This window comes from Eriocheir sinensis, chromosome 29, assembly GCF_024679095.1.
Source record: "Eriocheir sinensis breed Jianghai 21 chromosome 29, ASM2467909v1, whole genome shotgun sequence".
In the NCBI taxonomy this organism is placed as follows: domain Eukaryota; kingdom Metazoa; phylum Arthropoda; class Malacostraca; order Decapoda; family Varunidae; genus Eriocheir; species Eriocheir sinensis.
The window spans coordinates 9,286,999-9,311,998 of record NC_066537.1 but is presented as its reverse complement, the minus strand read 5'-3'; the positions used below and the strand labels follow the sequence as shown (position 1 = coordinate 9,311,998).

Below are 25,000 nucleotides of genomic sequence, written 5' to 3'. Positions count from 1 at the left end.
AAAACACGAGGCAAGAATAAAATAATCTCTCTCTCTCTCTCTCTCTCTCTCTCTCAAACAAAGAACAAAAGAAATATAAAGTAGAAATAGCAGTAACAAATAATAATAATAATAATAATAATAATAATAATAATAGCTCTGTAGTTGAACACAAAACATTAAAACGAATAAATTAATAAATATTTAGATAAATTTACGGATTTGTGGATGAAATGTTATAATAGGAGTGTATCAACTACTCTCTCTCTCTCTCTCACACCCACACACACACGTACACCCACACACACACAGAGAGAGAGAGAGAGAGAGAGAGAAAGTCAATCAAGTTTTAAATATTGTGGTTACATTTTTTTTCGTTTTACTTTTTTTTTCTTCAGTTTTCTGGTTGACATTTTATGCCCAAAGATCATTCCAGGTTTTATTCGTCTCTTTACTCAAAAAAAAAAAAAAAATAAAAAAAAAAAAGCTGTACTTCATGGAGCGTTTTTTTTTATATATTTGTTTTATTATATTTAAGGAATGTTTGTGTTTATTTTGAATTATTTGTTATGTTTAGTGTGTGTGTGTGTGTGTGTGTGTGTGTGTGTGTGTGTGTGTGTGTGTGTGTAGAGTTTAATCAAGGTAATATCGTATGTTTTATTATCCAATGTAAATAAATACCACTACCACCACCGTCATAATATTAACAATGATAATAATAATAATAAGAAGAAGAAGAAGAAGAAGAAGAAGAAGAACCACAACAACCAAAACAAAAACAAAAACAAATTCTCTCTCTCACACACACACAGATTTAGCATTCACACACATACAACTGTTGCGTCCTATCCATCCGTCGTGTGTGTGTGTGTGTGTGTGTGTGTGTGTGTGTGTGTGTATGAACGGTATATAACCTTTAAACACACACACACACACAATCATATTGCTATAACTACGTACTTCATTTTTGTGGCTTGTGTGTGTGTGTGCGATCTAATAGCTTTTCCGAATGTGTTCCCCCGAAATAGATGATGCAATAAATAATACAGTAAACAGTTAAGTAATTAAATCAAAGTTAAATTAAAATGTATAAAAAGAAACCATTAGAATTTACTACGATACAAATACTAATAAATAAAATATGTAAACAAACAATAAACAAACATTCAAATAAATAAAAATAAAATAATTACAGAAAATAAATATAACAATAACAGAGAGAGAGAGAGAGAGGAAAAGAGGATTAGTCACAGATTAATCAATTACACGAGACACAGGAAGGAGGAGGAGGAGGAGGAGGAGGAATAAGGTTACATACGTGATGAAGAGGAAAACTAGAACAAGGAGACAAAGAAAAGAAAATAACTTAGGAAGAAGAAAATAAGGACGAGAAAAGGAAACGGAAAAAAACTGGAACAAGGAGACAAAGAAAAGAAAATAACTTAGGAAGAAGAAAATAAGGACGAGAAAAGGAAACGAAAAGGAGAAAGAAAAGACGGAAGAAGAAGACGAAGAAGAAAATAGACGAAGGAAAAAAAGGAACGAAAGACGAAAAAAAGAAACAAAAGAAATGAAGGAAGAAAAGGAGAAGGAAAAGGAAGTGGAGGTTGAAGACGAAGAAGGAAAATACGAAGAAACAAGAAAAAAGAAAGGAGGAAAAAAGGAGGAAGAAAAAGAAACAAAGGGAGGAAAAGGAAGAAAAAGAAATGGGAAGAAAAGGAAGAGGCGAAAAAGAAGCAAAAGGAAGAAAGAGAAACAAATGGGAAGAAGAGGAGGAGAAAAAGAAAGAAAAGAGGAAGAAAAGAAACAAAGGGAGGAAAAGGAAGAAACAGAAATGGGAAGAAGAGGAAGAGGAGGAGAAAAAAAAGTGAAGAAAGGATGAAAAGAAACAAAGGGAGGAAAATGAAGAAAGAGAAACAGAAATGGAAAGAAGAAGAGGAGGAGGAGGAGGAGAAAAAGAAAGTGAAGAAAGGAGGAAGAAAAGAAACAAAGGGAGGAAAAGGAAGAAAGAAACAAATGGGAAGAAAGGATGACGAGAAACAAGGGGAGGAAAAGGAAGAAAGAGAAACAGAAATGGGAAGAAGAAGAGGAAGAGGAGGATGAGGAGGAGGTTGACCGAGGATCATGACGTTGTATTATAAGAATAGTCGAAGCAGGTAGCAACGTCTGCCAACACCCTCCCTTCCTCCCTTCCTCCCTTCCCCTCCCTTCCTCTGCACTCAACGACCGCTCTTCTCCCTCCCTCCCTCTCCCTTCCCCTCCCTTCCTCTGCACTCAACGACCGCTCTTCTCCCTCCCTTCCTCTGCACTCAACGACCACTCTTCTCCCTCCCTCCCTCTCCCTTCCCCTCCCTTCCTCTGCACTCAACGACTGCTCTTCTCCCTCCCTCCCTCCCTCTGCACTCAACGACTGCTCTTCTCCCTCCCTCCCTCTCCCTTCCCCTCCCTTCCTCTGCACTCAACGACTGCTCTTCTCCCTCCCTCCCTCTTCTCTCCCTGGCTAGACTGACCTATACCTCTACTCTCCCAGGCTAAAGAGTAGATAGAGAGAGAACGGAGAGTAACCGCAAACCGCTATTCGCCAAGCCCGTGAGAGTTAACCCTACGCCGCCCTTCTTCACCCCTTTCTGCTGACAGGGATGATGGTTATGTCCTCTTCACACCATTATTTTCCGCTCCACCCAGGTCTCTGTGCCCGATAAGGCCGCGTTACTGTCTGGCAATGCGCACCCGACCTCCCACGCCTTCCAAAAGGTCAACAGCCCGGCAAAAAAACAGGAAAAATAGGAACAGGATGCATGCCAGAGCACCTAATTCTCACGGATCTGGCGCCATCTTGATTTTTCTTCGCAGGATGGACAACGCCGGTGCCCGAAGTTACATATATTTGACAAGGCTTTCGTAAGGGTTCTAAGTATTTCCAGGAGTAGTTTTATAAGCCTATTGGTAGTTTGATCTTTCTTCTGTACCCTGAGCCTAAAAAAACTCATTAGAACCCGATTGATCTCCTTTTGGGCCACTGGAAAGAGATGATGAGGTGGAAGCATCAAAAGCCATATTTGACAAGGCTTTCGTAGGAGTTCTAAGCATTTCCAGGGGTAGTTTTAAGACCCTGGTGGTAGTTTGACATTCCTTCTTTAACTTGAACCTAAAATAACAGTCATTAGAACCCGTTTCATCTCCTTTTCGCTCTTTGGAAATACATAAGCGGCTGAACCATCTCACATCAACCTTACCCTTCCTTCCCTTCACTTTCACCCCTTTTTTCACCCTTTCAAGTGGCAAGGGAGGGTAGTATTTCTCTCTAAGGGTGTGTAGGAAGGGCGGGGACTCACCTCTGTAGCTAGGCAGGGTGAATCACAGCATGGGTAGCAGGGTAGAGGTAACGTCCTTGTTCATCCTAGGAAGGGAAGATGGCCGGCTGGATTCGAACCCGTGGACTCTTCTATGCCATGGTGGTGGTGACGATACTCTGCAATGGTGGTGATGGTGATGAGGGGTGGTGGTTGTTATTATTATTATTATTATTATTATTATCATTATTACTACTACTACTACTACTACTACTACTACCAATACTACTACTACTACTACTACTACTACTACTACTACTACTACCAATACTACTACTACTACTACTACCATTCATTTCAATACCTTTTCCCCTCTTCTTTTCCTCCCCTTCCTTTTTTCCTTCCCCTTCCCTTTGCCACTCCTCCCCTTCCTCCTTTTTTTTTTTATTCCTATACCTTTTCTTTTTCTTACTCTTCCCCTTCTTTCCTTTATTTTTCTTCCTCTTCCTGTTTTCTTTCTTTCCTTCCTCTTCCCCTCTTTATTCCTTCCCCTTCCTGCTTTCTGTCTTTCCTTCCTCTTCCCCTCTTTATTCCTTCCCCTTCCTGCTTTCTGTCTTTCCTTTCTCTTCCCCTCTTTATTCCTTCCCCTTTCTGCTTTCGTTTCTTCCTCTTCCCCCCTTTCTTTCCTTCCCTTTTCCCCTTCCTTTTCTTCCCTTCCCTTCCCCTCCCTGCTTTCCTTCTCATCTTCCCTCCTTCATTTTCTTCCCCTTTCCCTTTCTTTCCCTCCTCCTTTCTTTTCTTCCCTTCCCTCCTTTTCTTCCCCTTTCCCCTTTCTTTTCTTTCCTTCCCTCCTTTCCTTTCTTCCTCTCCCCTTCTTTACTTCCTCTTCCCTCTCCTTCCCCTTCCCTTCCACCTCTATCCCTTTTATCTCCATTTTCCTCACCTACGTAACTTACTAAACAATCAAACCATAAAAAATAAACAAAAATAAACTTTAATTATCACATCACTTATCACTCTATTACTACTACGACTATTATTATTATTATTATTTTTATTATTATTAGTGCGCCGAGTTGAGGAGGGAGAGACAGGCAGCCAATCAGCGCGCGTCTAGCGGTCACGTGGTCGCCGAGGCTTCACGTGATTGGCTGGCGACACGAGACTTGGCAAGGACCGAGAGAGAGAGACTTAGAGAGGGGATGCCCTTCGATATATTTTTAGTTCATGATTATATTAAGAGCAAAACACATAGGCTGATCTCCTTTCCTCCTCCTCCTTTTTATCTTCCTCTCCCTTCTCTTTTCCTTTCCTCCCCTTCTTTTCTCCCTTTCCTCTCTCTCTCATAACTTATGCCCTTCTCTTTTTCCTCCTTCCCCCTTCCTCTTAACCTTTTCCCTCCCCTCCCTTCCTCCTCCTCCTACCCACTAACCTTTTCTCCCCCTTTCTCTTTGCCCTTTATTCTTCCTCTTCCTCCCTTGTTTCCCTCCCTCCTTCCCTTGCCCTTTCCTTCACCCCTCCCCCTTCCTTCCCCTTTTCTCGTCTTTTCCTTCTTTTCCCTTCCCTTTTTCTCTATCCCTTCAATTCCCTTCATTTCCTTTCCATTCTTCTTTCTCTTCCCTTTCCTTTCCTTCCCCTCTTTTCTTTATCTTTTTATATATTCTTAATCAGAGAGAGAGAGAGAGAGGACTTTGAAGGAATGGGTAGTCTCTCTCTCTCTCTCTCTCTCTCTCTCTCTCTCTCTCTCTCTCTCTCTCTCTCTCTCTCAGCTGTTTGTGTTGATGCAGCTGCTTAGGAGAAGTGTGAAGTCTCTCTCTCTCTCTCTCTCTCTCTCTCTCTCTCTCTCTCTCTCTCTCTCTCTCTCGTTAATTACAAACACTCCCTTGATCCTCTTTTTCGGCCTCAAAGTAAATTTATAAACAAAGATTCTAAGTGCGTAACAAATGATACACACACACACACACACACACACACGAACTCTATGACTCACCACGCCTCTTCCAGTCTTCCTCCTCCTCCTCCTCCTCCTCCTCCTCCTTCCATTCATTCTTCCCTCCTGTTCATTTCCGCCTCTTCTCACTCTTTTCTTCCTTCCTTCCTCCCTGCCGCCCTCTCCTCCTCTCCTCTCCCTCCCTTTCTTCGTTTCTAATAATTATTCCTCTCTTCCATCTCTCTCCTTCCTTCAGTATCTTCCTATCTTCTTTTCCTACTCTCTTCCTTTACATTCTCATTCCTTTCTCCCTCATTTTCTTCCTTTCTTTCCTTCATTTTACTATCTCTTGTCTTTCTTCCCCTCTTCTTCCAGCTCCTGTTCCTTTTCTCTTGTCATTTCTCTTCTTTCCTATTACTTCCTCCTCCTCCTCCTTTTCCCCTCTTCTTTACCCTACTCTTCATCTCCTCTTTTTTTATTCTTCTTCTTTCTCCTTTCTCGTCGTTTCCTTCCTTTCTCTCTTCCTGTAAAATCTCCTATCTTCTTTTCCTACTTTCTACATCAACACCTTCTCCTCTTCTTCGCATTTCTCTAACCACTCCTCTTCCTATCTTCTCTCCTCCTCTCCTCTTCGCATTTCTCTAACCATTTCTCTTCCTTTCTTCTCTCCTCCTCTTCCTCTTTTTCGCATTTCTCAATCCACTCCTCTTCCTTCCTTCCCTCCCTCCTCCTTCTCACCCTCCCTTTCAACCCTCCATCCTCTCTATCCTCCCCTAACCCTCAAACTTACGAGAAAAAAAAGAAGAGAAAAAAACGCATTTCCGCCCTAGGGAGAGAAAATAAGCCACCTAAGGGAATTTGTACCCTAGGGAAGATGCTGAGTGTGGGGAAGTGGGGATAAATGGGGGAATTGGGAAGTTATTTTCACCCTGGGGAAGGCAGATGATGGGAAAGTTTTGGGGTAATGACCGTAGTGGTGATGGTGATGATGGTGGTGGTGGTGGTGGTAGTAGTAGTAGTAGTAGTAGTAGTAGTAGTAGTAGTAGTAGTAGTAGTAGTAGTAGTAGTAGTAGTAGTAAAATGACACTACAATTATTTACTACCTGTACACAGAAAAAAAAAAAATCACTCATCAAAACAATACTTGGAGAAAAAAAAAAACCGCACAAACAAAACAATGAAAGAATAAACAAAACAATAAACAAAAAAAAACATAATAAACCTTTTGTATTCAGATTCTGGAAAATTAACCCCCCCCCCCTCTCTCTCTCTCTCTCTCTCTCTCTCTCCGCGGTTACTTCAAATGGAGGAACAAGTTTGTGGAGAGAATGGAGAAAAGGGGAGGAGGAAAGGTGAGGAGGTAGAAAGACATGTAAGAAGATAGGGAGGGAAGGAGGGAGGGAGAGAGAGGAGGGAGGAAGAGGAATGGTGGAAGGGAGAGATAACGGAAGGGATGGGAAGGAAAGGAAAGGAAAGGAAAGAGTAGAGAATAGAGGAGAATAGAAGAGAAGGGAAGGCAAGGGAAGGGAAGAGAGAGAGAGAGGACTATGGGGACTGTCAAGAGAGAGATGTCGACAGGAAGATGGAAGGAAGAGAAATGGAGGAGGAGGAGGAGGAGGAGGAGGAGGAGGGGAATATTAACAATGGAAGTAGCTGAATAATGCTCCTCTATTCCCCCCCCCCTCCTCCTCCTCCTCCTCCTCCTCCTCCTTTCCTTCTCTTTCACACTTCTCTCCTCTTATTCTTCCTTACTTCCTTCATAATTTCCTTTCTACATCAAATAAAAAACAATATGATAAAAATAAACATAATAGCAAGTGTATTAATAAAACATAGACGATAAAGGAAGGGAGAGGAGAAGAGAGGGAGGGAGAGGAAAGGGAGAGAGGGAGAGAAAATGACAGATATACAAATTTCAATAGTGTGGTTTCAACTATTATGGTAAGGAGGGAGAGAGGGAGGGAAGGGAGGAATAATAGGAGAGAGGGGAAGGGAGGAGGGAGAGGAGAAAAAGGAGGGAAAACTAGGAAGGGAGAGGGAGGGAGGAGGAGGAATAATAGGAGAGAGGGGAAGGGAGGAGAAGGGAGGAGGGAGAGGAGAAAAAGGGGGAAGACTAGGAGGAGGAGGAAGGGAGAAATGGACTCACATTCCCTTCTTTCTTCCCTTCCTTCTCCTCTTTCCACATTTACATACCTCCTCCTCCTCCTCCTCTCAGGTACCAACATTAGGTAAGGTAAAGAAGGGAAGGGGAAGGGAAGGTAGTGGAAGAGGAGGAGGAGGAGGAGGAGGAAGGTCCGGCCATAAGAAGTGAGATTACTTTTGGAGAGAGAGAGAGAGAGAGAGAGATACAATAGAATTACATACTACATACAGCTACTCACTTTGCGTAAATGGGACAGAGAAAAAAAAAAGGAAAAAAAGAGGAAGGAAAACAGAGGAACAGGAGAGAAAGAGGAAGGAAAGGGGGAGGAGGGAGGAAGGAAAATAGAAAGGGGTGGGGGAAGGAGAGATGAAAAGAGGAGAGAGAGGAAGGGAAGAGGAAAGGAGGAAGGAGAAGAAAGGAAGGGATGGAGGAAGGAGGAATGGAAAAGAGGGGAGAGAGGAAGGGAAGGGGAGATAGAAAGGGAGGAAGGGAGAGAGGAAAAGGGAGAGGGAGGAAAGGAGGGAGGGAAGGGAGTACAAGATAGGAAGAGAAAAAAAGACCCTTATCATTATCTATACTGAAAAAAAAAGGAGAAAAAAGTTAATACGTGTGTGTGTGTGTGTGTGTGTGTGTGTGTGTGTGTGCGCGGGCATAAACTAGTTAGTGTACAAAATACGCAGTAACAAAAAAAAAAAAAAAAAACCGAGAGAGAGAGAGAGAGACACTCAGTCGCCTTGGCAACTCTCCCTAACAACTCTTCCACACTCCCTCCTCCTCCCCCTTCCCCCCTCCACCACCACTATCACCACCACCAAAGAGAACTGGGGCAAAATATATCTATCCGCGTCTCTCTCTCTCTCTCTCTCTCTCTCTCTCTCTCTCTCTCTCTCTCTCATTAGAACAAGGACGTGTGAGCATAAACATAAACAAATAAACAAACAAATAAACAAATAAGATAAGATAAAATAAGAAAGAAAAAGGAACATAAAGAAAAGGAAACAAAATCAAAGAAATTAATCAAGAAAAATAATGAAAAAAATGAGAAAATAATGAAAACTAAATCTGAAAGTACAGACAGAGAGAGAGAGAGAGAGAGAGAGAGAATGTACACAAAGAAAAAAAAAATAGGTACAAATTAAATTGAGATTCAATGAACACATTATCGCGTTATCATCCTCTCCTCCTCCTCCCCCTCCATTATCATTTCCGCCCTCATCATCTGTGCCCCCAACAAAAAAATCCACTTTAGCTTTATATAATTACGTTGAAAGGTGAGATTACTGGACTGGGTATCATTATTGTTATTATTATTATTTTTATCATTATTATTATTATTATTACTACTACTTATAAGAAAAGAAGAGAGGAAGAAGGGAGAGGAAGAAAGGGAGAAAGGGAGGGAAGGAGGAAGGGAGAGAAGATATATAGGTAAAGAGAGAGAAGAGTCAGAGACCACTATCACTACCACTACTACTACTACTACTACTACCACTACTACCACTACTACTACTACTACTACTACTACTACCACTACCACTACTACTACTACTACTACTACACCGACTATTACAAAGGTTTAAGCAATGTAGATTAACGTTAAGAAGAAAAAAAAAAAAGAGCTACCAGAAAGTTATAAAAAAAAATGTATATGAAGAAATAAAATCGAACACGAAAAAAAAAGAAAACTATAAAAAAAATTATATATGAAAACACGTAAATAGAAAAAAAAAATTAGTGACTGGAAACGTAAAATTGTATAAAAAAGAGTAGGAAAGAGTTGTACTGTATAGAAATAAACAAATATTCCTAAAACAAACAAACAAAAAAAAACCCAGCAACAGTAAAGGCTAAACAACATCCCTTGACACCTGATCACGGCTAATAAGAGGAGGAGGAAGAGGAGGAAGAGGAGGAGGAGGAGGAGAATAAAAAAATAAATAAATAAATAAATAAAAAAGACTACCAGAAGAGGAGGAGGAAAAGGGTGCCAAGAAAATAATAATAATAATAATAATAATAATAATAATAATAATAATAATAATAATAATGATAATGCAATAGAGGAAAAAGGATAAATAAGAAAGTAAAGTGCATATACAGAGGAAGAGGCTGAGGAGGGGAGGAGGAAGGGAGATGAGAGGGGCGAGGAGAAAGATGGGGGGGGGGTGAAGAAGGGGTGTGGAGGAAGGGAAAAGAAGGGAAGGGAAGGGAACAAAGAGTAGGTGAGAAGGGAGTTATGGTGGCGGTTTTGATTGACAAGTTACCTCTCTCTCTCTCTCTCTCTCTCTCTCTCTCTCTCTCTCTCTCTCTCTCTCTCTCTCTCTCTCTCTCTGATTGATCCTTTGTTTTTTTTTGTTGTGTTTGTTACGGAGAGATTGTTCTCTCTCTCTCTCTCTCTCTCTCTCTCTCTCTCTCTCTCTCTGTGTGTGTTTCTCCCAATAATCTTTCGCGAGTTTCTTTTAATCTTTCTTTATTCCGTTTGGCATCTCTCTCTCTCTCTCTCTCTCTCTCTCTCTCTCTCTCTCTCTCTCTCTCTCTCTCTCTCTCTCTGATTGATCCTTTGTTAGTTTTTGTTGTCATTGTTACGGACCGATTGTACTCTCTCTCTCTCTCTCTCTCTCTCTCTCTCTCTCTCTCTCTCTCTCTCTCTCTCTCTCTCTCTCTCTCTCTCTTTGTGTTTCTCCCAATAATCTTTCGCGAGTTTCTTTTAATCTTTCTTTATTCCGTTTGGCACCTCTCTCTCTCTCTCTCTCTCTCTCTCTCTCTCTCTCTCTCTCTCTCTCTCTCTCTCTCCTTGCATTCCGGAAGCTTTTATTCTTTGTGTTCATATATCTACCTCAATTTCACCTACACACACACACACACACACACACACACACACACACATACACGCACAGTCATGCTTTTTTTTTTTTCCCTCCCTCAGTTTCCTTTTCCGCATTTTATTTTATTTTTATTTTTATTGTTCTCTCGCCTTTCTTTATTTTCTTCAGTCATCATTTTCCTACTTTAATTCGCTTTCTGTATTTCTTTTTATGCTACTTCCCTTTTCTCTTATTCATCACTATCTATTTATCATTCCTCCTTTATCACCATCTATATATCTATTCCCAAAAATTACTTCTCAGTTTTTTTCGTTTTCTCTTCTACTTCTCTCTTGTAATTCCTCTCTTCATCATTATTCATTTTGTTGCTAGTTTTTTTTTTCATTTTCTCCTCTACTTTTCTCTTTTATTTCCTCTCTTCATCATTATTCATTTTCTGTTGCTAGTTTTTTTTCATTTTCTCTTCTACTTTTCTCTTTTATTTCCTCTCTTCATCATTATTCATTTTCTGTTGCTAGTTTTTTTTATTCATTTTCTCCTCTACTTCTCTCTTGTAATTCCTCTCGTCATCATTATTCATTTTCTGTTGCTATTTTTTTTTCATTTTCTCCTCTACTTTTCTCTTTTATTTCCTCTCTTCATCATTATTCATTTTCTGTTGCAAGTTTTTTTTTATTCATTTTCTCCTCTACTTCTCTCTTGTAATTCCTCTCTTCATCATTATTCATTTTTTGTTGCTAGTTTTTTTTCATTTTCTTCTACTTTTCTCTTTTATTTCCTCTCTTCATCTTTATTCATTTTCTGTTGCTAGTTTTTTTTTCATTTTCTCTTCTACTTTTCTCTTTTATTTCCTCTCTTCATCTTTATTCATTTTCTGTTGCTAGTTTTTTTTTCATTTTCTCTTCTACTTTTCTCTTTTATTTCCTCTCTTCATCATTATTCATTTTCTGTTGCTAGTTTTTTTTCATTTTCTCTTCTACTTTTCTCTTTTATTTCCTCTCTTCATCATTATTCATTTTCTGTTGCTAGTTTTTTTTTCATTTTCTCTTCTACTTTTCGCTTTTATTTCCTCTCTTCATCATTATTCATTCTCTGTTGCTATTTTTTTTTTCATTTTCTTTTCTACTTCTCTCTTGTAATTCCTCTCTTCATCATTATTCATTTTCTGTTGCTAGTTTTTTTTCATTTTCTCTTCTACTTTTCTCTTTTATTTCCTCTCTTCATCATTATTCATTTTCTGTTGCTAGTTTTTTTTCATTTTCTCTTCTACTTTTCTCTTTTATTTCCTCTCTTCATCATTATTCATTTTCTGTTGCTAGTTTTTTTTTCATTTTCTCTTCTACTTCTCTCTTGTAATTCCTCTCTTCATCATTATTCATTTTCTGTTGCTAGTTTTTTTTTTCATTTTCTCTTCTACTTCTCTCTTGTAATTCCTCTCTTCATCATTATTCATTTTGTTGCTAGTTTTTTTTTCATTTTCTCTTCTACTTTTCTCTTGTAATTCCTCTCTTCATCATTATTCATTTTGTTGCTAGTTTTTTTTTCATTTTCTCTTCTACTTTTCTCTTGTAATTCCTCTCTTCATCATTATTCATTTTCTGTTGCTAGTTTTTTTTTCATTTTCTCTTCTACTTTTCTCTTTTATTTCCTCTCTTCATCTTTATTCATTTTCTGTTGCTAGTTTTTTTTCATTTTCTCTTCTACTTCTCTCTTGTAATTCCTCTCTTCATCATTATTCATTTTCTGTTGCTACTTTTTTTTTCATTTTCTCTTCTACTTTTCTCTTTTATTTCCTCTCTTCATCTTTATTCATTTTCCGTTGCTAGTCTTATCTATATATTTTCTCTCCTCCACGCTTTCTACTCCTTTTCTATAATTTCCTCAACGCTCATATTTACTCAAGCTTACATTAGTTTAACTCTATGCAATCTTTTTTTTCTTTCTTTATATTTGCTAGTCCACGCATCATCACCTCCTCTGAACTCTTCCTTTCCTGGTCATATTTATCCCTTTTTTTTATAACTTTTTACATTTGCTAGTTTCTTTCATTTGTATCAGCTATTAATCATTCTATTACTTCTCCTTCTTTCTCTTTGCTAATAGTTTCTTTCATCCTCTTTCATTACCTGTTATCACCTGTTACTTCTCTGTCTCTCCCTTTGCTAATAGTTTCTTTCATCATCTTTCATTACCTACCTATTATTCATTCTATTACTTCTCCTTCTTTCTCTTTGCTAATAGTTTCTTTCATCCTCTTTCATTACCTGTTATCACCTGTTACTTCTCTGTCTCTCTCTTTGCTAATAGTTTCTTCCATCACCTATTAATCATTCTATTATTTCTCCTTCTTTCTCTTTGCTAATAGTTTCTTTCATCCTCTTTCATAACCTGTTACTTCTCTTTCTTTCTCTTTGCCAATAGTTTCTTTCATCCTCTTTCATTACCTGTTATCACCTGTTACTTCTCTTTCTCTCTCTTTGCTAATAGTTTCTTCCATCACCTATTAATCATTCTATTATTTCTCCTTCTTTCTCTTTGCAAATAGTTTCTTTCATCCTCTTTCATAACCTGTTACTTCTCTCTCTTTCTCTTTGCCAACACTCTACGATTCACCAACTCTCCTTTTTTTCCTTTCTCTCTTGATGTGTTCCTTCTATCAACACATTTATCTCGACTTACTCCTATTACTATTACCCCTATTCTTACTATCCCTATTCTATCTCTTCTATCAATTTCCCAGAGCTAATTAATATCCTGTCCATTCTTTTCGTCTTCCAAATTAACCCCATTTTCTATTCCTTCACATACTCATAACACCTATTACTACTATTCCTATTCTATTACTATTACGATCCTATTTTCATTCCGAGTATTAAAATTCTCATTCCCTTTTCTCCTGCCCATTCTTCACCTTCCCTTTCTCTTTCACCTCTCTCACATACGTTCGTGGATAGCAAGACTCACTTCCGCTCACCTGTTCGCACTCACCTGCCTGCCACGGGACTCTCCTGGGGCGCTAACGAGATATATATATAGCCCAGGTAGAGTGATTATTCTTATCATTATCATTTATTATCAGTTATTATCATTATTGTTGTTCTTTTGTTTGGTAAGTATTTTGCGCTTATTCTTTCTTTCTTACTTTCACTTAATTTTTTTTCTATCCCACTTTCATTTTTCTTTTCTTTTTTATTGTTTTTTCTCTTCATTGTTTTCTTTCTCTTCTTTCTCCTCCACTTCCCTCCATTTTTAAATTTTTGTCTAACTCCCTTTTCATTTGTTACTTCCATTATTTATCTTTTTTTATCTCAATTATCTTTCTTCTGTCTCCTCCCTCCCTCCTCTCCTCCTCCCTCCTTCCATTCTCCTCCTCTCTCTCTCCCTCCTCCTTTCTCTCTCTAACCTTTTTTTTTTTGTTATTCCTGTTATCTACCTTTTTTTATCTCAATTATCTTTCTCCTGTATTGTTCTTTTTCTCCTCCTCCTCCTCCTCCTCTTCTTCTTCCACTTCTTTATCTTCTTTTGTTTTGTTAATATTACTACTGATGATGATGATGATGATACTATTCTTCCTCCTCCTCCTCCTTTTCCTCCTCCATGTCTCAAGTGTGGCCGTTCTCTCTCTTATTTTTTACTAATCAATGAAGTAATATGGAGTTCCCAAGACAATCTCTCTCTCTCTCTCTCTCTCTCTCTCTCTCTCTCTCTCTCTCTCTCTCTCTCTCTGTGATGATGAAATGAGAACGTGCTTTTTTTTTGTTGTTTTGTTTTTACCTTCATATTCTGTGCCTATCCACACACACACACACACACACATACACACATACACACATAGGTACACACAGCGACAGGTTTACACGTTCGTACTCCAGCGCGTGTGTACCCTAGCTATTAACACACACACACACACACACACACACACACACACACACGTTTACCTTCCTAATTATCACTTTTACCTTTTTTATTGACAAGTGAAAAAATAATATGATCATCCTTCAATCACAAAAATCTAATATAATCGTGGTGTGTGTGTGTGTGTGTGTGTGTGTGTGTGTGTGTGTGTGTGTGTGTTTCAATAAGTCAAAGATGAAATATGTTTGTATACAATGAAATCCTGAAAATATTAGTTCATGCCTATATATTTTAAAACTATTATACCTCTCTCTCTCTCTCTCTCTCTCTCTCTCTCTCTCTCTCTCTCTCACACAATAAATATTCAGAGCCATGTAAGTCGTGTTGTACAACCCTACACACACACACACACACACACACACAGCTCACTCACTCTCTCTCTCTCTCTCTCTCTCTCTCTCTCTCTCTCTCTCTCTCTCTCTCTCTCTCTCTCTCTCTCTCTCTCTCTCACTTTTTTACTTTTTATCTCCCAAGTTTCATCTTCCGCATTTTTTATCTCTTTATCTCTCTCTCTCTCTCTCTCTCTCTCTCTCTCTCTCTCTCTCTCTCTCTCTCTCTCTCTCCAGTATACCTGCGTCACTAAGAACACACCCACCCGCCTACATACACTAAGAACACACCCACCCGCCTACACACACACACACACACACACACACACACAGGTAGGTAAACAGGTAACACAAGTGCTTAGTATCAGTGGCAACCCCTTCCCCTCCCCTCCCCTCCCCTCGTGGTGGTGGTGTTGAAGGTAGCATGACGAAGCCTCATTATAGGAAGGTACGTTTGACAGTGTTGCCAGATCTCCTCCTCCTCCTCTTCCTCTTATCCTCAGTAACCCATTCCTCCTCCTCCACTTCCCTCCGCCCCTCCCTTCCTTCCTCCTCCTCCTCCTCCTCCTCTTCCTCTTGTCCTCAGTAACTCATTCCTCCTCCTCCACTTCCCTCCGCCCCTCCCTTCCTCCTCCTCCTCCTCCTCTTCCTCTTGTCCTCAGTAACTCATTCCTCCTCCTCCACTTCCCTCCGGCCCTCCCTTCCTCCTCCTCCTCCTCCTCCTCCTGGAATCTTATCTCTTTCTCTTTCTCTCCCTTCCTCTACTTCTTTAATCTTTCTTTTGTTTCTTTTTCGTTTCTCTCTTTATTGTTTCTCCTTCTCCTTCTTTCTCGTTTTTTATTATCTCTTCTTCCTCTTCTATTTCTTCTTTTTATCTCTCTTCTCCTCTTTCTTATTGTTTCTCCTTCTCCTTCCTTTTTATTATCTCGTTTCTTCCTCATTTCTCTCTTTCTCTATTTCTTCTTTTTATCTCTTCTTTCTTATTGTTTCTCCTTCTCCTCCTTCTTCCTTCTTCCTTTCTCTTTATAGTTTATCATCCTCTTCCTCTATTTATCCGTTCATCTTCCTCTTCTTCTTTCTTATTGACTTCTCTCTTCTTCCCTATTCGCTTCCCTCCATCTCCTCTATTCTCCTTTTCTCTTCCTCCTATATATTTTTTTTTTAATACATAACGTTCCTCTTTATTGTGTGTGTTCTTCCTCCTCCTCCTCCCTTCCTCCTCCTTCTCTACCATCAAAAATTAAATCTTCTCCTCTTTCTCTGTTTCTCCTCTTCTTACCTCCTCCTCCTTCTTTATGTTCTTCTTATCTTTCATCTTAATTGTTTCTCTTTCATTCTTCTTCTCCTTCATCTTGAGTTTTATCATCTCCTATCTGTTCTTCCTTCTTTCTTCTTCACATATATTTTCTCCTCCTCCTCCTCCTACTGCATTAATTTATTTTCCTTCATTCCCTCTTTCTCTTCCTTCTTCATTTCCTCCTCCATCAGTTTCCTCTCTTTCCTTTCTTCTTCTCTCTCTCTATTGCCCTTTTCTCCCATTCCTCTTCTTCTCTTTCCTTCCTTCTCATCTTTCTTCCTTCTTCAGTTCCTCTTTAAAGTATTCTTATATCCTGGCCACTTATCCGCCTCTCTCTCTCTCTCTCTCTCTCTCTCTCTCTCTCTCTCTCTCTCTCTCTCTCTCTCTCTCTCCTTCACATCTAATCTCTCTTCGTCTTCCTTTCTCCTCTATCTACCTATTCCCTCTTTCTTCTCCTTTACCTCCTCTTTTCCTCCCTCTTTCCCTCCTACTCTTTATTCCCCGTTACTCTTTCCTAACTGCTTTATTTTATTCTATTTTATGTGAACTATTTCTTATATATTTCAAATCTTTTTTCGACGTTTTTTCCTCCTCGTTTCATCTCTCTCTCTCTCTCTCTCTCTCTCTCTCTCTCTCTCTCTCTCTCTCTCTCTCTCTCATGTGTAAATTGATAACCCACACCTGTCACTTTGCTCTCTTCTTCCTCCTCCTCCTCCTCCTCCTCGTTCTCCCTCACCTTCTCTTCTTCTTCTTCTTCCTCCTCCTCCTCCTCCACGTCCTCCTTAGCCTCCTCCTCCTCCTCATTTTTATTCTCCTCACTCTCCTTCCTCCTTACTGTTCTCTTTCACCTCTTCCTTTCTTCTTCTCCTCCTCCTCCTCTCCTCTTAACACTCTTCACCTCCATTACCTCCCCTCATCTCCCTCCACTTCAACTTTCTCTCCCTTTCTCCCTCCCTTCTTCTTCTTCTTCTTCTTCTTCTTCTTCCTTCTCCTCTCTCTCTCTCTCTCTCTCTCTCTCTCTCTCTCTCTCTCTCTCTCTCTCTCTCTCTCTCTCGTGGTTGCAGTACTGAAGGAAATATGCCAAGTAAATAAGATAGCAAGGAGAGAGAGAGAGAGAGAGAGAGAGAGAGAATAATAAAACGGTTATGTCGAGTCGCTAAAGTCTCCCTCCCCCCCCCCCCCACCATCACCACCACCACCACCACCACCACCACCAACAACAACAACAACAGGAAGAGCATGCCAACAGGAAGGAGAAAAAATGGTAAAAAAAAAGAAAACAAAAGACAATTAATTATCAACAGTAAACAAACAATATAAACAAGGAAAATAATAAAAATAAAACAATCCTGCCTCACGCACTTCCTCTCTCTCTCTCTCTCTCTCTCTCTCTCTCTCTCTCTCTCTCTCTCTCTCTCACACACACACACACACACACAGTCACCTCCTCCCCCTCCTCCTCTTTCATTTTTTCTCTACTTAAAGTGAACAAAGTGAGGGAGGAACGGATGGAGAGAGAGAGGGAGGAGGGAAAGAAAAGGGAGAGTGGGGAAAAAAGGAGAAAGAAAAGGAGAGGAAGGGAAAGTAACAAGTGACGGGAAAATAAAAAAATAGAGGGAAATAAAATCGATAGAAGAAAGGGAAGAGGGAGAGATAGGAGGAAAAATAAGGGAAGAAGGGAAAGGAAGAGGAAGAAGGGAAAGGGAAGTAACAAAAGGGGAAATAAAGTCGACGAAAGAAAGGGGAGAAAAGAGGGAGAAAGGAGAAAAAAAGGGAAGAAGGGAAAGGAAGAGGAAGAAGGGAAAGGGAAGTAACAGTGAATGGCAATAAAAAAAATAAGAGAAGACAAAAGAGAAAGAAGAAAAATAAAGGGAGTGGAAAAAAGAAGAGAAAGGAAGAGAAGAGGGAAGGGAAATAAGGGAAATAAAAAATAAAGAAGTGGAAAAAAGAGGAGGAAGAGGAAGAGAGGGGGAGAAGAGGAAGGGAAGTAACAAGTGGATGGCAAAAGAAAAAAAATAGAGAGGGAAACAGGAAACAAAAAACAATAAAAAATAAACAATCTGGCAACTCATTCTGTACCCTGTGACCCTGACCTGAGACACGACCTTGACAGCGGAGGAAAGAGGAGGAGGAGGAGGAGGAGGTGGAGGTGGAGGTAGAGGTAGTTGAGGATGAAAGATGATGGATGTGTTAAAACGAAGAGGGGAGGAGGAGGAGGAGGAGTGGGGGGTGAGGGGAAGGTGATGGAGGTATTGGAAAGAGATGGAAGAGCAAATGGGAAGAAGAAGAAGAAGAAGCAGAAGAGGAAGGTGTCGAAGATGGAGGCAATGAGAAGGGAAGGGGAGGAAGAGAAAGGGAAGAAGAGAGGAAGAAGAGAAGGAGGAGAAAGGAAATGAATGGAAGGCAAGGTAAGGCGAGGGAAGGGAAGGTAAGTGAGGGGAGGAAGGAAGGGAAAGTGAAGAAAGAAAAATGGGCCATGGGACGGAGATAAATGAAAGGAGGAAAACAGGCAAGGTTGGGTGGTGGTGGAGTAGGAGGAGGAGAGGAGGAAGAGGAGAGAGGGAGAGGTGGAGGAAAGATTTACGTGAGGCTTGTAATGAGAGAGAGAGAGAGAGAGAGAGAGAGAGAGAGAGAGAGGAGGAAGGAGAGTGTAAAGCGAGGTTCAAAAGTCTCTCTCTCTCTCTCTCTCTCTCTCTCTCTCTCTCTCTCTCTCTCTCTATAAAACAACAGATTACAGGTTTTAACTTTATTTTTCTGACGTGAAACTGAATTTGGATAATTAATCATGTGCGTGAGAGAGAGAGAGAGAGAGAGAGAGAGAGAGAGAGAAAACACAGGTGAGAGAAAATCGACAGGTGTGCTTGAACTACTAGGCAACGAAAGAGAAAATATATATTAAAAGTTTAGCAGAAAATGAAAATACGAATGAAAAAAAAAAACTAATATATACATTACCAGAAAGTGAACACAAATAAGAAGAATAACAAGGAGGAAAGAGGGAAAGGAAGGGAGAAGAGGAAGAGGAAAGAACAAATGAAGGTCAATAAAAAAAGAACGAGACGGGAAACAAAAGAAGGGGGCAGGAAATGAATAAAGAGAAAGGAAATGTTAAGAATGGGTCAAGAAAAGAAATGACGATAAAACTCACCTCACAAACGTTATATAAGAAAACAACTTAGAATGAGAGGTGCAACAGAGGGAGGAGGAGGAGGGAAAGAAAGGGAGTGAGTGGGGAAAAAATGGTGAAGGAGGGAGAGAGAAGAGAAAGGGGAAGGGGAAGTAACAAAGGCAATAAAAAATGAGGGAAATAAAATCGACAAAAGAAAGGGAAGAGGGAGAGAATGGAGGAAAATAAGGGAAGGAGTGAAAGGAAGAGGAAGAAGGGAAAGGGAGGAAAGGGAAGTAACAAGTGAAGGGCAATAAAAAAGAGGGAAGTAAAGACAAAGAGAAAAACAATAAAGGGAGTGAAAAAAAAGGGAAGAGAAAGGAAGGGAAGAGGAAGAGGGAAGAGAAAGGAAGGGAAGAGGAAGAGGGAAAGGGAATATGGGCAATACAAAATAAGAGGGAAATAAAATCGACAAAAGAAAGAGGAGGGAAGAGGGAGAAAAAGGAGGAAAAAAATGGAAGGAGGGAAAGGAAGAGGAAGAAGGAAAAGGGAGGAAAGGGAAGCAACAAGTGGAAGGCAATGGACCGTATTGGCTATACAGGCAGCGCCACACGTGGCCATTCAGCGAACTGTCAAAGCAGTACTTTCCATTGGACTCAAGTTATGTACTAGAGTGAGTCTGAGGCTGCCTCCAGGATGCAAGGCCTTGGTGCCGCCACCACTCCAAGCCAACGCCTGCACACACTTTACTCCAACTTTATTTCCTGACTCTACTATTTGACATGGAAAAAACTTAAATCGGCTAGGAGTGAAGTGTGTGCAATCATCGGCTTGGGGCGACGGCGGCACCATGGCTGTGTATCCCCGAGACAGCCTCAGACGCACTCTAGTCTATAACTTGAACTCTATGGAAAATTCAGCTGGGAATTGAGTGACCACATGTGGCAATGCCTGTACAGCCAATACGGTCCTTCTCGCGTGTCTGGTGAACTAATTTGCTAAGATTAAGATAAATTAATGTAAATTAGACTAATCATGAATTACGGTAAAGTTCACTATAAATCACCTTAAATCCTTATCTCTATCGTAAACTTTAATATCAAATCACACAAAATTCTCTATCATGACTTCACTATACATCGCCTCATCATATCATTCTCTATCGTAAAGTTTAATATAAATAGCCTAATATCAACCATCCTCCAGTAAATGTTACAAAGTTTAATATAAATAGCCTAATATCAACCATCCTCCAGTAAAATGTCACAAAGTTTAATATAAATAGCCTAATATCAACCATCCTCCAGTAAAATGTCACATAAAGTTAAATATAAATAGCCTAATATCAACCATCCTCCAGTAAAATGTCACAAAGTTTAATATAAATAGCCTAATATCAACCATCCTCCAGTAAAATGTCACATAAAGTTAAATATAAATAGCCTAATATCAACCATCCTCCAGTAAAATGTCACATAAAGTTAAATATAAATAGCCTAATATCAACCATCCTCCAGTAAAATGTCACATAAAGTTAAATATAAATAGCCTAATATCAACCATCCTCCAGTAAAATAGCCTAATATCAACCATCCTCCAGTAAAATGTCACATAAAGTTAAATATAAATAGCATAATATCAACCATCCTCCAGCAAAATGTCACATAAAGTTAAATATAAATAGCCAACCATTGTCAAAGTTTAATATAAATAGCCTAATATCAACCATCCTCCAGTAAAATGTCACAAAGTTTAATATAAATAGCCTAATATCAACCATCCTCCAGTAAAATGTCACAAAGTTTAATATAAATAGCCTAATATCAACCATCCTCCAGTAAAATGTCACATAAAGTTAAATATAAATAGCCTAATATCAACCATCCTCCAGTAAAATGTCACATAAAGTTAAATATAAATAGCCTAATATCATCAGTCTTCTAGCAAAGCATATGTGAGGTATAAATAATTGTGAGTTACGGTATATAAATAAATAGCTAAATATATATACACGAGAAGAGAGACGAAGATTACACATGAAAAGGAACAGAAAAATTGTGATGAGAGATAACGACAAAAAAATTACCATAAAAAGATGAGGCTTGGAAATCATAAAATAAGCGAAGAAAATAACTGAACATTGATGCTTTTTGACCCACCAGGAAAAAAAATGATAAGTAAAAAAAATGGAATAACGAAAAAATAATCAAGTGAAAAAAATAACCCAAATAATAATAATAATAATAAAACTTACAATAATTTGGAACTTGGAAAACGAAAAATAAACATTGATACTTTTAAACCCACAAGGAAAAAAGTGATAAGTAAAAGATTAATAAAAAATAACGAAAAAATAATAGTGAAAGAATATAACAAAAAAAAGACAAAAATTTGAAACTTGAAAAACGAGAAAAAAACGATGAAAAACAAAACACTGATACTTTTAAACCTACAGGGAAAAAAAACAAGTAAAAGATGGAAAAATAACGAAAAAATTCATTATAGTGAAAGAACATAACCAAAATATCTTACCACAAAAATTTGGAACTTGGAAAACGAGAAATAAACGATATAAAAAACTAAACATTGATATTTTTAAACTCACAAGGAAAAAATAAGAAGTAAAAGATGGAGAAAATAACGAAAAAAATAAGTGAAAGAAAATAAATAAAAAACTTCCCACAAAAATCTGGAACTTGGAAAACGGAAAATAAACGAAGAAAAAAATTAAACATTGATACTTTTAAACCCACAACGAAAAAAAATGATAAAAGATGGAAAAATTACAAAAAACTAATTACAGTGAAAAGACAAAAAAATAACACATGAAAGACTTATAAAACCTATAATTATACCAAAGAAAACACTTAACACTAAACAATAACAATAACAACAACACTCACCTTTTCAATGCTATATCCAAATCTTCTTCACTAATCCTCCTCCTCTTGTTCCTCTTCTTTATCACAAACACTTCAGTCTTCTACCTCTTTCTTATTTATTTCTTTGTCCCTCTCCTCCACGTTCATTCAAAATGTTCTTACGCCTACATTATAGAGAAGGAGGGAGAGAAGGAGGAGAGGAGGGAGAGAGAGGAGGGAAGGAGGGAGGGAAGGGAGAATGGGAACCAATTGCCAAATGTTATTACGTGTTAAATTTTCTAAGTCAATTCTTGGGTCTATAACTACCCCATGATGTCTGTTTGTTGCTCTACCCACGCCTGCACGCACACGGAACACCTACACACACGCACACAAGCCTACGTACACGGGGAGAGGGCGTGTGCGTGTTTGTGTCCGTGGAATCCTTGGCGAGCAGACCGGCAGTGTAGCCAGAATAAAGTCGCCACCTTACCACCCAATGCGATCAGGTGGTAACACTGCCTGGAGGTGGTGAGTGGTAAGTGGTGATGACTGGCAGTGCTGGGGGTTGCTTGTGGTGATGGTGGTAATGGTGCTGAAGGGGGTGGTTGGTGGTGGTGCTGTGGTAGGAGTTGTGGTGGTGGTAACACTGTCAGCTGCCTTCCACCACTGTTGCAATTACGTCTTTGAGTTGAATGATTTACAACACTTCACTTTCACTCTATTTCTTCGTTATCTTGTTGCTTCGTTTTTCACACGCACACACGAATTCACACACACGCACGCACACTTGTAATCACTAAAGTTATTAAAATGTTTGTTGGTTGTGAGTTTTCTTTTCTTCCTTGCGTTTCAGTTTTCAAGTCCTTTTATAAATATTTTCTTCCCATTCCTTATTTTTTCTATGCGTTTTGCGTTCCGCCGAACCTGAAAAAAAAAGGTTAGTAATTGGGTTTTAAAGGACTAATAATAAGATATGTTAGTAATTACAGTAGGTTTTAAAACTGTCTATTAACTCTATATCATTATTTTTCCACTTAATACCCTTTCATGAACATCATTAATAATAAAATAAATAATAAATAACGTAAATACATAGTAGCCTACGATAAATTGCATATAGACGATTTATTATTATTATTATTATTATTGTTGTTGTTAACGGTGGTGTTTGTGTTTATGTTTTAACATGTGCTGACCTTGACTTTAGTGAGCAAAGGGGACAGTGTGTGTGTGTGTGTGTGTGTGTGTGTGTGTAGCTGCGACGTTGTACAAGCACACCCGCTCACAGCCGCAAGAATGAATGCTTTATCTCTCTCTCTCTCTCTCTCTCTCTCTCTCTCTCTCTCTCTCTCTCTCTCTCCAGGACACAACTTAAACCGATAAAGATAAAACAACTTAAATAAGATGAATGACGATGCTAAAGAAGAAGGAGGAGGAAGAGGAGGAGGAGGAGGAGGAGGAGCAGGAGAAGAAGAAGAAGAAGAAGAAACTCATGACGAAACTTTTAAGAGTATGGAGTAACAAAAGGAGGAGGAGGTGGAGAAGGAGGAGGAGGAGGAGGAGACGAAGAAAAAGAAGAAGAAGAAGAAGAAAAAGAACGGGAAAAAGAATAAACTCATGACGAAACTTTTAAGAGTATGGAGTAACAATAGGAGGAGCTGGAGAAGGAGGAGGAGGAGGAGGAGGAGACGAAGAAAAAGAAGAAGAAGAAGAAAAAGAACGGGAAAAAGAATAAACTCATGACGAAACTTTTAAGAGTATGGAGTAACAAAAGGAGGAGCTGGAGAAGAAGGAGGAGGAGGAGGAGGAGGGAACCTATACCTAAACCCATTGTTCATTTACCTTGAATTATGTTTACAAAGGACGGGAACCAATTACGTGTGTGTGTGTGTGTGTGTGTGTGTGTGTGTGTGTAGGAGGATGATAAGAGGAAGAAGAAGAAGATGAAGAAGAAAGAAAAAATAGAAGTGTGTGTGTGTGTGTGTGTGTGTGTGTGTCATGGGTCACCGCCACAGACCATGGGAGATAAGATGAGGAGATAAGAAAGGAGAGCAGTATCGACAGACAGCTTACAAAGACGGAGGAGATAAAGAACTCAACACCATGGTACAGACAGACAGACGTTTTAAACCTACAGACTTACTATAACTATTTTAACCCCTCAGATGCGGATTTCCAACAAGAAGACATCACCAGTCTACAGGAATGGAACAAAAAGTGGCTGCTACAATTCAATGAAGAAAAATACAAACTCCAGCACCTTGAGAGGGGAAATCCAGCATACCAATACCACATGAGAAACACTCCACTATCCACCACAGAGGCAGAGAGAGACCTGGGACTGTATGTTATCAGGCTACCTGTGAAGGCGACATCCGTGCCAATCGCAGCGGACGGGTTAAACCTACAAACCCATGATACATACACTATTCTGTGCCTACAAAGTCTCTATAACGGCGAGGAAGGTGAGCAAGTGTGCGATATACATTAAACTACACTAATTTAATTCTTCCATCTCTTCCTCCCTCTCTCTTCTCTTCTCTCCCCTCCCTTCCTCCCTCCTCCTCTTCTTCCTCTTCTCTCTCATTTCTCTTTCCTCCCCCTCCTCTCCTCTCTCACTTCTCTATCTCTAAAAAAAAAAAAAAACAAATAAAGGATAAAAAATGAGAATGGTTTAGAATGGTTTTTTAATATGTTTTTGTTCTTCTCTTCGTTCTCTTTAACCTTTGAAGACGAAAAAAAAAAAAAACAGGTAGAGGTAGTGATACCTTCCCTCTTCTTCCAAAAAAAAAAATAATACAGTATTCATCCACCCACCCCAAAAAAAAAAAAAAGTGTCCAATAAAAAAAAAAATAATAATCCTAAAAAATCACCAAAAAAAAAAACAGAGGAACAGATTAGTTACCCAGTTTACCCGAAGCCGAGAGCAAAAAAATATGGTTGTGATAATGGTACCCCTTCCTTCCCCAACAAAGAAATAATACAGTAATCCATAAAATCACACCATAAAAAAGAAAACGGAGAGAAGATTAGTGTTATTAGTTATTACCAACACAAAGTAAATATAGTAAAGGTTGTGATAATGAAAAGAAATAATAGTATTCCCTAAAATCACCCCATAAAAAAGAAAACAGGAACAGATTAGTGTTATCAGTTATTACCAACGCTGAAGGTAAAAACAGTTATGGTTGAGATAATGGTAAATCTTCCTTCTCCAATAGAAATAATAGTAGTCCCTAAAATCACCCTCTTAAAAAAAGAAAACGGAAAGATCAGTGTTACCAGTTACTACCAACACGAAGTAAAAAGATATTGTTG

General features: G+C 39.1%; 2 protein-coding genes across 3 annotated transcripts in view; one reads left to right on the top strand and one right to left on the bottom strand.

Annotated features, from left to right (window-relative positions):
- LOC127004998 (transcription factor HNF-4 homolog) overlaps positions 1–25,000 on the bottom strand; it is a 93,089-nt gene that overhangs the window by 34,616 nt on the left and 33,473 nt on the right. For both annotated transcript variants that reach the window (XM_050873422.1, XM_050873421.1), the window contains exons 2-3: positions 21,721–22,605; positions 3,315–3,451 (exon numbers count right to left, since the gene is read on the bottom strand). The gene's annotated coding sequence lies outside the window, so the exon portion shown is untranslated. The remainder of the gene's footprint in view (positions 1–3,314; positions 3,452–21,720; positions 22,606–25,000) is intronic.
- LOC127005281 (ATP synthase subunit a-like) lies at positions 6,077–13,491 on the top strand. Its single transcript, XM_050874075.1, has 4 exons — positions 6,077–6,093; positions 9,913–10,687; positions 11,128–11,198; positions 11,418–13,491. Exons 1-4 carry the CDS (start codon positions 6,077–6,079, stop codon positions 11,524–11,526), a joined length of 972 nt encoding a protein of 323 aa, XP_050730032.1. The 3' UTR covers positions 11,527–13,491.